The sequence below is a fragment of the Staurois parvus genome, unplaced genomic scaffold (genome assembly GCF_062004578.1).
Source record: "Staurois parvus isolate SC_StPar_1 unplaced genomic scaffold, SC_StPar_1.0 ptg000446l, whole genome shotgun sequence".
NCBI lineage: Eukaryota > Metazoa > Chordata > Amphibia > Anura > Ranidae > Staurois > Staurois parvus.
The window spans coordinates 1,391,729-1,404,618 of NW_028318242.1; the positions used below are offsets into that span (position 1 = coordinate 1,391,729).

A 12,890-nucleotide genomic window follows, 5' to 3' on the forward strand; every position below is an offset into this window, starting at 1 on the left:
CAGGATGTCCCCTAGCAATGAATGAAAAGAATGGACAACAACTAGGCAAATAGAACTTTGCCATCCTGCCCAACAATAACATGGGTCAAAAGACCCAACTTCTGAATGTCAGTGCAAGATTCTTGCAGCCAAAAGCTGCATCCAAAGTAGATTGGACATCTACCTGGTAGAACTTTGAAAAAGTATAAACAAAGCTGGGCTACAGAGACCTGGCGCTGGAAAGCCCAAGAAACTCCCACCAATCTGATGGAATGGGCATGTAAAAGCACAGGAGGAGATCTGTCCTGAAGAGTGTGAGCTCTAGTGATCATATTTATCATCCATCGAGTGATGGTGAACTTGGAAGCAGAGTGTCCTTTGTGAAGTCCTGAAGAAAAGACAAAAAATAAATCTGTTTTCCTAATCAAAGCTGTTGCTTTGAAACAGACATTTATGGCTCTGATTACATCCAGGCATTGAAGATTTTCTTTGGATGTTTTGGAGAAAGGCATAAAGATGTTAGGACTATGTCTTCAATGAGGTGGAAGACTGAAACCACCTTAGAAAGAAAGTCTTGGGCATAAGACTACAATACCTTTTCATTTTGAAGCATGAGGAATGGCTCTTTTCAAGAGAAAGCCACCAACTCAGAGACACATCCAACATACAGTCATGGCCGAAATTGTTGGCACCCTTGATATTTCTCCAGGAAATCATGTATTTCTCACGAAACGTATTGCATTAACACATGTTTTGCTATACACATGTTTATTCCCTTTGTGTGTATTGGGACAAAACAAAAAAAGGGAGGAAAGAAAGCAAATTCGACATAATGTCACACAAACCTCCAAAAATGGGCTGGACAAAAGTATTGGCACCCTTTCACAACTGCGGATAAATAAGAATGTTACAAGCATGTGATGCTCCTGTAAACTCACCTGGGGCAAGTAACAGGTGTGGGCAATATAGAAATCACACCTGAAAGCAGATAAAAAGGAGAGACGTTCACTTAACCTTTGCATTGTGTGTCTGTCTGTGCCACACTAAGCATGGACAACAGAAAGAGGAGACGAGAACTGTCTGAGGACCTGAGAACCAAAATTGTGGCAAAATATCAACAATCTCAAGGTTACAAGTCCATCTCCAGAGAACTAGATTTGCCTTTGTCCACAGTGCGCAACATTATCAAGAAGTTTGCAACCCATGGCACTGTAGCTAATCTCCCTGGTCGTGGACGGATGAGGAAAATTGATGAAAGATTGCAACGCAGAATAGTCCGGATGGTGGATAAGCAGCCCCAAACATGTTCCAAAGACATTCAAGCTGTCCTGCAGGCTCAGGGAGCATCAGTGTCAGCGCGAACTATCCGTCGACATTTAAATGAAATGAAACGCTATGGCAGGAGACCCAGGAGGACCCCACTGCTGACACAGAGACATAAAAAAGCAAGACTACAGTTTGCCAAAATGTACTTGAGTAAGCCAAAAGCCTTCTGGGAAAACGTCTTGTGGACAGATGAGACCAAGATAGAGCTTTTCGGTAAAGCACATCATTCTACTGTTTACCGAAAACGGAATGAGGCCTACAAAGAACAAAACACAGTACCTACGGTAAAATATGGTGGAGGTTCAATGATGTTTTGGGGTTGTTTTGCTGCCTCTGGCACTGGGTGCCTTGACTGTGTGCAAGGCATCATGAAATCTGAGGATTACCAAAGGATTTTGGGTCGCACTGTAGGGCCCAGTGTCAGAAAGCTGGGTTTGCGTCCAAGATCCTGGGTCTTCCAGCAGGACAATGACCCCAAACATACGTCAAAAAGCACTCAGAAATGGATGGCAAAGAAGCGCTGGAGAGTTCTGAAGTGGCCAGCAATGAGCCCAGATCTAAATCCCATTGAACACCTGTGGAGAGATCTTAAAATTGCTGTTGGGAAAAGGTGTCCTTCCAATAAGAGAGACCTGGAGCTGTTTGCAAAGGAAGAGTGGTCCAAAATTCCGGGTGAGAGGTGTCAGAAGCTTATTGATGGTTATAGGAAGCGACTGATTTCAGTTATGTTTTCCAAAGGGTGTGCAACCAAATATTAAGTTAAGGGTGCCAATACTTTTGTCCAGCCCATTTTTGGGGTTTTGTGTGACATTATGTCATATTTGCTTTTCTGCCTCTGTTTTATATTTGTTCCAATACATACAAAGGGAATAAACATGTGTATAGCAAAACATGTGTTAATGCAATACCTTTTTTGTGTGAAATACTTGATTTTCAGGAAAAATATCAAGGGTGCCAACAATTTCGGCCATGACTGTATATGATAGCTACCATAAAGATCACTTTGCAGTACAGGTCATCTAAGGGAATATCCCTGATGGGTTCCAAGGGTGGTTTCTGCAGGGCAGCAAGAACCATTTTGACATCCTAAGGAAGCACAGAAATCTGCAAGGGGGGGCTGATGCAAGATACACCAAGGTTTTGACTAAGGAGAGCAAAGCAAGAGGTTTTTGAAAAAGAATGTGTAAAGCCAAAACCTATCTTTTCAGAGTGCTTAAAGTGGTAGTAAAAAAAAAGAGTTTTCTGGTGCAAGGTGTGCTTGCACTGCATGCTAGCACATTAGGAAAGACTTACCTTAGAACAAAGCCCTCCAGTGGCACGCTGTCACCGCTGCAGAAAGCTTTCGCCTTTACCTGGTCTTCATTCCAGGTTCGCCGGCTGCTTGAATGGCTTAGCCACCGATGACATCACTCCCGCACATGCGCGCAGGGGTTTTGACCTTGGCACACAGCTCTGAAGGCATGAGTATGCCATTCCTTCAGAGAGCATGCACCAGTATTGTCAATGGCTGCTGCTCCGTCAAATATCTCCTAAACGGTGAGCGTTTAGGAGATATTCATTTTACCTACAGGTAAGCTTTATTATAAGCTTACCTGTAAGTAAAAATATACAAAGTGACTTTATTACCACTTTAAGGCCAAGTTTTGGACAAGACCTAATTGCAGGAAGGCCAGCATGCAAGGCACAAAGTACTGGAACTGAATTGCCTGTGTTCACACCAAGCAAAAAAGGATTTCCAGGTACGATAGTAAATCTTTCTGGAAATGACTTTTCTTGCTTTCAGCAAGGTAGGGATATCAGACTCAGTGATCCCTCTATCACTTATAACCTGGACTTCACTGTTGACTGGTAGACGATTTTACTTCTGTGTAAACTGTTCATATTGTCACAAAAAATAAAGAATGTATTTAAAAAAAAACTGAGCTTCAGCAGGTGTTGGTGTTGGAATGGTGAAATTGGGCCAATGGTACAACCTCTAAGGAGTCTACTATCTCTTGACTTGATAAAGCGCATGCACGCAAAACATGTTGTCCCGGCAACCAGCCTCTTCCTTCTAAAGCTGCGGCTCCAGCAAGAGTTCCCCCCTCCGTCTCTCCACATCGTGGTGACGTCATCCGGGACGCTGGGACATCGGATACACGTGGTCCCTGCAATGACAGGCATTCTACTCCACTGCTTCCCTCTAAATGGACGGGCCGTCCATCTTGGAACCTGGCTTCTTAAAACCACAAGCTGGTTATCTATTTTTTACCATATGAATTATTAACGGCACACCTCCATATAAGGTGTATTACTTTTATCACAAAACTACACAGCGCCTGGCTCCTGTTCATACTTTCCACAAACTGATGTGTTTTTACCATGGCAGCAGTGAGTTTTTCCCCACCAATCACAGTTGACATATACCATTCACTTATTTCCTTTGGGACACATCTGTGCGCTTTTATCCAGACCGTCCTCACATGTTCTAATGCAGTGTTTCTCAACTTTTTTCAGTCAAGGCACCCTTTATAGTTATGCACAACCTCAGGGCACAGCAGCCTAAGGCCTTGTTTAACTGGAAATACTTAAGTGTATACCCACACAGGGGTGCACAGGTGTCTCTTTCATATCAATTGTAATGCAGGCTCTGCTCCCAATTTGACTTCTGTGCAGGTGCGTATCACCAAACTCCCACTGTTTGCGTTCAAGGACATGCATTGGCACCCACACAGATGTCAAATTGGGAGCAGTGGCTGTGTCCATGCAGCAGCTGCGTCCCAATTGACATGAATGAGACATGCTGCACATGGATGCACCAGACAGCGGTGCATCCCCATGTGGGCAAACACAGCCCTTGAACAGGTGTTCGCTTTGGTACACTCATGTTAATGAGGCCTAAAATGTAGTTTGTGACTAGACCTGTGCAGTTTGTTTTGTTCCAAATTGAAATTCGAATGAATTTTCCATTATTTGGAGATTTGGGTGTATCCGAATTTTCGAATTACAATAATAACAAATTTAAATTAATCTGAAATAACTAAAATAAATTCGGCAGACATTCGAATGGATTTGAGTTCGAAAACACATTCAAAAATAAATGTGAAAACCAATTTGAATTTGAAAACAAGACTAGAATAAAACAAAACAGAAAATAAAGAAATATAAAAGAATAGAATAGAAAATAAAATAATAGAATAGAACAGAAAAGAACAGAGGAAAAAAGAACAGAATAGAAAAAAAAGAATAAAACAGAATACAGTAAGAACTAATAGAGTAAAACAGAACAAAATAGAATACAAAATAAAGGAATAAAAAATAATAGAATCCGTTAGAAAAGAATAGAAAAGACTAGAATAGAAAATCAAAGAAAGAAAAGAATAGAAACGATTAGAGTAGAAAATCAAATAATGGAATGGAATTGAATCAATTAGAATAGAATAGAAGATTCGAATAAAGAAACAAAGAACAGAATAGAATAAAATAGAAAGAATATAACTGCCTTCTGAAATTCGAATTTTGAATAGAATGAATTTGAACAGAATACATTAGAATAGAATATAAAAAAGAAAAGAATAGAATAGATTAGAAAAGACTAAACTACTTTACAAAAAATTGTGAGCTGTGCTATGGTGACGTGAGTAGTGATCAACAAAGGCACTGTGAAAATTTTGCTGAAACAGAAATTTTCAGTATGGTCACGCAACTCTTCATATAGCCCATATACCATTAAAAACACATATGGATTGTGGATCATGGATTGTAACATTAGAATTATTTTGAAATACATTAGAATTGTTTTTGCATCCGTTGGAATTATTTTTTAATCCGTTAAAATTCTTTTCGAATCTGTTCGAAATTTTAAATTTGGTTGAATTTGAATAAATGAAACAAATTAAATGAATTTAACTAATCGAACAAAACGAAATTAGTCAAATAACGAATCGAAACAAAACAAAACAAAATGAATTTTTTAATTTTGCACATGTCTATTTGAGACATAAATCAGTGGGAATTAGTTTGCGTTGTAGAGTTGCCTTATATGTGTACAATATTCAAATCAGTGAGTAGTATGTGGTGGTATATTGGTAGGGTAGTTAGTGATCATTATGTAGTGGCAGGGTGGTCAGTGAGTAGTATATAGTGACAGGATGGTCAGTGAGCAGTTTGTAGTGGCAGTAAGCAGTATGTAGTAACAGGGCGGTCACTGAGCAGTATGTAGTGATAGGGTGATCAGTGAGCAGTATGTAGTTGTAGCACAGTCAGTGAGCAGTATGTAGTGGCAGGGCAGTCAGTGAGCAGTATGTAATGGCAGGGCAGTCAGTGAGCAGTATGTAGTGGTAGGGCAGTCAGTGAGCAATATGTAATGGCGGGGCAGTCAGTGAGCAATATGTAATGGCAGGACAGTCAGTGAGCAATATGTAATGGCAGGGCAGTCAGTGAGCAATGTGTAATGGCAGGGCAGTCAGTGAGAAATATGTAATGGCAGGGCAGTTAGTGAGCAGTATGTAGTGGCAGGGCAGTCAGTGATCAGTATGTAGTGGCAGGGCAGTCAGTGAGCAATATGTAATGGCAGGGCAGTCAGTGAGCAATATGTAATGGCAAGGCAGTCAGTGAGCAGTATGTAGTGATAGGGTGATCAGTGAGCAGTATGTAATGGCAGGGCAGTCAGTGAGCAGTATGTAGTGGCAGGGCAGTCAGTGAGCAATATGTAATGGCAGGGCAGTCAGTGAGCAACATGTAGTGGCAGGGCAGTCAGTGAGCAATATGTAATGGCAGGGCAGTCAGTGAGCAGTATGTAGTGGCAGGGCAGTCAGTGAGCAGTATGTAGTGGCAGGGCAGTCAGTGAGCAATATGTAATGGCAGGGCAGTCAGTGAGCAATATGTAATGGCAGGGCAGTCAGTGAGCAGTATGTAGTGATAGGGTGATCAGTGAGCAGTATGTAGTGGTAGCACAGTCAGTGAGCAGTATGTAGTGGCAGGGCAGTCATTAAGCAGTAGGTGGTAGCAGGGCAGTCAGTAAGCAGACAAACATTTATGACAGGGCTGGAAATGGAAGACTTGCAGGCCTGCCCACCACCTGGCTGACAAAGGAAAAGCTTCTGAGCACCAAGGCAGCCAGGCCCCATGATACTCTACATAGTGCACAGGGGGGAGAAAATCAATCCTGAACTGTGGGGTGAGAGCCACAGGCAACCCAACCACCCATCCTCACTGCTGCTGACCTGCACCTCTCTCTACAGCCTTGGAGACAGGTGAAATGAACCCAAAGGCTCTGGTAGGATGCAGGCAGGCAGCCCTGCAAGGGGTCAGACTTGAGTTGCAACCTGTGGTTGTCTGTAAAATAAAGCAGGTTTGAATAAAGCTATTTGATCCACCTACCTCTGTTGGTACAGTTTTTGTATTTTACCATGGCACCCCTGAGAAGTCATAACAGTTCCCCAGGGCACCGTGGCACATCAGTTAAAAAAGGCTGTTCTAGGGCATCCACACAAGATGGTAGAACAGATAGTAACTGCTGTAATTGCTCCATTAAAGCATGATCCTGTAATACAGAATCATCTTGGTTGTTCATTGCTGCAGTTTGACATGCTGAAATTGCAGAGAGAGCTGGTAGCAGGTTGGGCCTGCAAGAGTAAAGAGAGCCTTTGAGATTTTTGTTTAAGACTGAAACAGCAGGATTAACTACAGGAACAAACCAATGTTTTGTGAACTATTTTTTGCATTGGATAGAGTTCAGCGAAGACTTTTGGAAGAGTGAAAATCTTTTCAGGAATGATTCAAAAGTCATAGATCGTGTGTGGGATGCTTAGAGCAGTTATCCAATGGCAGCAGGGATGGCCAGATAAGTGTAGCTGCACTTAGGAAACTGGAATCAGACTGAGTAGGATTAAAGTAGGATTTATTACTAGTGACAGAAAACCTAACTAGCACACTAATTATAATACAATATATACAAAGAGGAAGCACGAATAAATGGGGCATATTCAGGAATATAACTGGGAACAAGGCAAGCAAAGATGGGTAACAGGATACAGGAAAAAGCAGGGATCATGATCAGCATAATCAGAAAGTAGGTATGTGGCTAACAAGCAAAACACTGAAACATCAATGAAACACAAGGGAGAGGTTATATACATTCCCAGCAGACAACATCAGATAGAGCCTAATTACTGGGATCTGCTGGCTGCTGGGAGACCACCCTTGGTGGCCACTGGAACTGAACCCTTCAGCTCTAGGTAACCACAGTGGCACTAACAGGTGATCCAGGTCCTGACAGACTGCCCATTCTATTTGTTCATCAGCTATAGCAGCAATAATCACTGTGCTCTGCAGGATGGATTACCCCATCAACACTGACTGTGTTGATGGGGCAATCAAGCAATTTTCTTTCCTGCAACCCATGGTTGCAGGAAAGAATATTGCGTCATCTATGTCTGGCTTAAAAGTATCCAACTTGAGGGGAACTCTCAAGTGCAGCAAGACGTTTGCTACAAGGTTACTGTTTGCATACTCCTTAGTCAATCTGTTTTGTTGCCCAAACCTTTCAAAATTGTAGGTATTATATAACAGGTGTCTAATATCTAAAAGTATTTTTGCAATAAAAATCTTTCTAAATGCAAAAGCTCTATTGTCAAATTTAACAAACATTTTATATCTACATGTTTATCGTCTTTCATGTGTACCAATATCTTAGCTATGTAAATGTTTCTGATTCTGAAGAGAGGTCTTTATATTGAACTATGACGTTACTTTTTCAGTATGGCCCCAGTTTCCATTGTCTGCATATTCCTCCAGATGGCAATCCAGCTCTTCTTTACAGTTCACATTTGGTTACTCAAAAGAGCAATTATATCATACTTTGTAAGTGCTGTGGCAGTAAAGTACCATGTAGTAGGAAATTATCTTGCTGAGTGCTTGCCAGGTTTTCTGATAACTCTTTCAAAATATGCCAAGACATAATTATCTCTTTGACTAAATCATCAAAAAAAGCCGGGCAATCGTGACATTTATATCTGCTGATAGCCCATTATACCTCCAATTTATTGGAGGTATCAAAGCTATTGACATTGTGTTTTCCTTGCTATGCCTTGTTCAAATACTCTTCCTGGATACTGTATATGACGAAGACTAAATAGTTTTTGAGTCATAAGAATATGTGCCCTGGGTACTACAGTAGACTTGCTAATGCATACTAGGCGAGAAATCGGACTATTTAATTGATCAATAATGCTAATGACAACTGTTGCTACTTATTCACACATAATAGAAAAGGGTAATATCTTAACCTGCGTTGATATCCAAATGGTTCCCTCTAGAATGACTCAATTAGTTACGTCAAGCAAACTGCTGTAAACTGTCATACTAATCAGTTAAGTCTGTTTATGTCTCTGCTCTACAGTGCAGTGCACCATTGAAATTTTGAGGCCTTAAAATATTAAAGATATTGCAGTATAATGCTTGAGTAGTACATTTAACCACACAACCAGTAGAGAGAATATTAATTTGTTTATAGAAAATAATGTGCTAAAAACGTGTTTAAAAAGTGTATGTTACCCCTAAAGTTATTATTTCATGCATGTGTCTGTGCTTCCTTCAGGGGGTGTCAGGGGCAGACTGACCATTTGGAAACTCGGGCACTGTCCGAGGGCCCGGGGTCAGTAGGGGGCCCTATGAGATGCCCCTGGTACCTTTTTCATAGGCTTTTTTGAGTTTGGGCAAGGACACAGGGGCCCCATGATCCCCTATTGCCCGGGGGCCCCATGAGTTGTCAGTCCGCCCCTGGTAAGGACAGTATTGCTAGGTAATTGCAGATCAGCCGAAATCCACATACTGGGAAATGGAACAGATATTCACCAGCAAAACTACTACTGATTCATACAAGCAGTTCATCAATGGTCCTTAGCATGTCTGTTCAGGCCAATGCCTTTGAGCTTGTGTCGATGGCACCGGTTTGACATCAGATTGAGACACTTCTTATAGCTTTCTATATTCATTGACAGGTGCATGTGGCCTGCAGCTGACCTCCTTCTGACCTACCTGAGCTGTTTTCAGTGGATTTTGCTTCTCTATAGAATTTTATGGGAATGCAAATCCCATGATCCCCTATTGCCCGGGGGCCCCATGAGTTGTCGGTCCACCCCTGGGGGGTGTATAACTGTTCAAGTTTTATTTCTTCCTTTTATTAGAAATACTTGGTGATCCTGACCTTCCATTGTCTTTGTTGTTCTAATCTGACCATGGCAAGCAAGAAAGCAGGTCTGCGCTGGTGTGTTTAGTCTGTGTTTCAGTGACGTTCTGTTGGAGTCAAAGGATACTGCACTAGCACACGGCATGCCTGTATCTCTGCGGTCAGATCAGCTATCATGCCCCCTCTGTACAGCCTTTCTATTTTGACATGGGTTGATTTACTAAAACTAAAAATGAAAAATCTGGTGCAGCTCTGCATAGAAATCAATCAGCTTTCATTTTTTTTTTTTGTCAAAGCTTAAATGAACAAGCTGAAGTAAGAAGCTAATTGGTTACCATGCACAGTTGCAACAAATGTTGCACTTTCCAGTTTTAGTCAATACCACAGATTCTCCCAGTAGAAGCCTCATTTTCAGACTTCACTCTGGAGCACAGTGAACGCAGGCTGCATTCTGAGAAGCAGCATTCACAAAGTACCTCCCCCTCTGTGTATGACATTAAAAAGTCCTGCCTACTCCCTAAACTTACATGCCCCCTGCTTTAGGGAAGAAGAGATGAAATGACTGCAGAATAAAATCTCAGAAAAAGGTACAAGCATTTATTTTGACCATAAATTATTGTGAATGTGGTAACCAAATAATGTTTACTGTTTTTACCATATTTAATTGCTGTAATGCATTACATTAATTTAACACACAGAAATACCAAAACATGTTAAAACACTCAACCACGTGCTTTTTTTTTTTTTTTTTTTACAAATCGTGCAGCCAAACATAAACTATATTTAAAGTCAAAACTTTTTTTAACAATGTCTTTATTGAAATATTTCCCCTTTTACTCCTGTTCTGGGGACAACTCAAAACTTTGGATTTACCCTTTTATTTCCAATGACAATGGTCATTGGAAATAAAATTTCCTTTAAGGGGGACACAGAAAGCAATAAAAACCTGATACTTGTTCTAATCCCTACTACCCTATTCTAATATAAAACATGCTTTGCGTTTAGTTAAAAATGTAAGTTACATATATTTCATTTCATTTCATTAAAAAAATGGGTGTCCTTTTTTCAATATTTAAATATTTTTTGTGATAAAAAAAATGCCATATGTAGTACCTACCGTATACTTTAAATGCACTCAAGTAGCCCATTCTTTGGAATGGCTGCTGTACCTGTGGGAAATGCAGGGAAAAGGTCTCTAAACCTTTTTCCAAAACTCACCTACAGGGTGCTCGCTTGGAACTGCATGGTGGTGCAGCACCATGTGGTTTCGAAGACCGAAAAATGTGCTGTGTTTTCAGAGTGCAGGAAACACATGATATACACACATTCCTGCATCTGCAATAGTGTGAACCTAGCCTAAGTCTTATCTTACGAATTTATATAACAGAAGTGTATTTTATAAAGTGGGTGATTATTTTTAATAACAAATAAAATAAAAGAAGGTTCTTTTAAACAAATCCATAATACAATAGCATCCGATTACTATTCTCCTCTCAGAAACATGTAAATCCTACTTTTTTTTTGTATATGGTATTTTATATCTTTGTGATGGTACCTTTGAGGTAATAAACTACAGTAGGCTATTCTGTGGCTTCCACTCTCTATGTATCTGTTGTCTTATTTTTTGTGATACATTGAAAAAAAAAAAGACGGAGGCACTTACGATATTTGAGCTGAACAATCAGCTGGGCTTCTGATCTTCAAATCATCGTGCTCTTAAAAAAAAAAAAGGTGGTTAATATCACTTAAATTAATCTAAAATATGAACCAATAGTTTACAACGTATTACATATAAAACATTTTCACTGTGTTATGGGAGTGAAATATATTACAGCATGGCTAGGATAGGAGAAAAAAGGATCTGTCACCAAGAAAAGAGCATTTGTACATGCAGCAGTTTGCTAATTAAATTAAAGGCAACCTGGTATGTGACAACCTTGGAAACTGTCCTTACTGACCTCTCCCTCTAAATATGCTAAATGCCTTGTCCTTGTGTTTTCTCTCTGGCTTCAATAGCTTGAGTCAGTTTCAGGAATACAGCAAGACAACTAGCATTTTCAGAAAGAGGACAGCAATGACTGCCCCCATGGTTCTTTCATGACTGGTTTACTGTAAAATGTATCTAAAGCCAAAATCTTTTTTTTCCATTTTGGATAGAGCAGGGAATTGTTAAATTCCCTGTCACTGCCCTTCATGTGCCATTGGGCAGATTCCCATTCACTTCCCTTTTGCAGATCTCAGCAATGTGAAGGAAATCTATTTTAGATAGTTGTCACTTAAACAAATGCCCCGATGCAAGAATTCTTTTATAATTGTTCTGTGGCCATTTCAAAATTTGATTTTTTCCATTATCTAAGTCTTGATCACAATGGTTACCAGGACAAACAGAGAGGGTTCATCTCTCTAATGAGGGCCAGGCAGTAATACAACCCAGACAGGGGTTCTTACCCAAGGCTCAAAATTTCAAGTCATGAGCTACTAGCCAGGGCTTAAGAGTTACTCGCCACCAGTTGCCCCACCCAACCCTACCCTGCCCCGCCCCTAAGCATCCCCTTGTAAATTATCTCATGATATGACACTGTTAAATGTTTTTGCAAAATAAATTTACAAAAAGAAACATTAACTTAAACAACAATTTTAACAATGCTAACATAAAGCTATGCAAACATGAAAGGAAAATAAGTGTTTTGCATCCATAGGGAAACAAGATATTAGGTGTTACTGCTCGAACCTTTTTTTAAATCGAGTGTCTCCACCAGAGTCTTCCTTTACATCAGGTGTCCCACTTTACATCAGGAGTTCCAATCAGAGTCCCCTTTACATCAGATGTCCCATCAGAGTCCCCCTTTACATCAGGTGTCCCATCAGAGTCCCCCGTTTTATCAAGGGTCCCATCAGAGACTCCTTTTACATCAGGGGTCCCCATCAGAGTCCCCCTTTACATCGGATGTCCCCTTCAGAGTCCCCCTTTGCATCTGATGTCCCCAACAGAATCTCCCTTTAAATCAGATGTCTCCATCAGGGCCCCCCTTTACATCAGGTGTCCCCATCAGAGTCCCCATTTGCATCAGGTGTCCCCATCAAAGTCTCCCTTTACACCAGGTGTCCCCATCAGAGTCCCCCTTTACATCAGGCGTCCCCATCAGAGTCCCCATTTGCATCAGGTGTCCCCATCAAAGTCTCCCTTTACATCAGGTGTCCCCATCAGAGTCCCCCTTTAAAACAGGTGTCCCCATCAGAGTCTCCCTTTACATCAGGTGTCCCCATCAGAGTCTCCCTTTGCATCAGTGTCCCTCTTGGCATCAGGTGCCCCCCTTTCAATCAGATGTTCCTATCACAGTGCTCGCTTAATCAGTTGTAACCCCTCCTTCCCCCTTGTATTCAAAGATCTTTTTGTAAATGCAGCTTCTCCTTC

General features: G+C 40.9%; 1 protein-coding gene across 5 annotated transcripts in view; it reads right to left on the reverse strand.

Annotated features, from left to right (window-relative positions):
• Positions 1 to 12,890, reverse strand: part of AFF3 (ALF transcription elongation factor 3) — a 450,181-nt gene that overhangs the window by 145,656 nt on the left and 291,635 nt on the right. For all 5 annotated transcript variants that reach the window (XM_089688114.1, XM_089688112.1, XM_089688111.1 and 2 more), the window contains exon 5: positions 11,139 to 11,190. In XM_089688114.1, the coding sequence (XP_089544240.1) occupies positions 11,139 to 11,190 (52 nt within the window). The remainder of the gene's footprint in view (positions 1 to 11,138; positions 11,191 to 12,890) is intronic.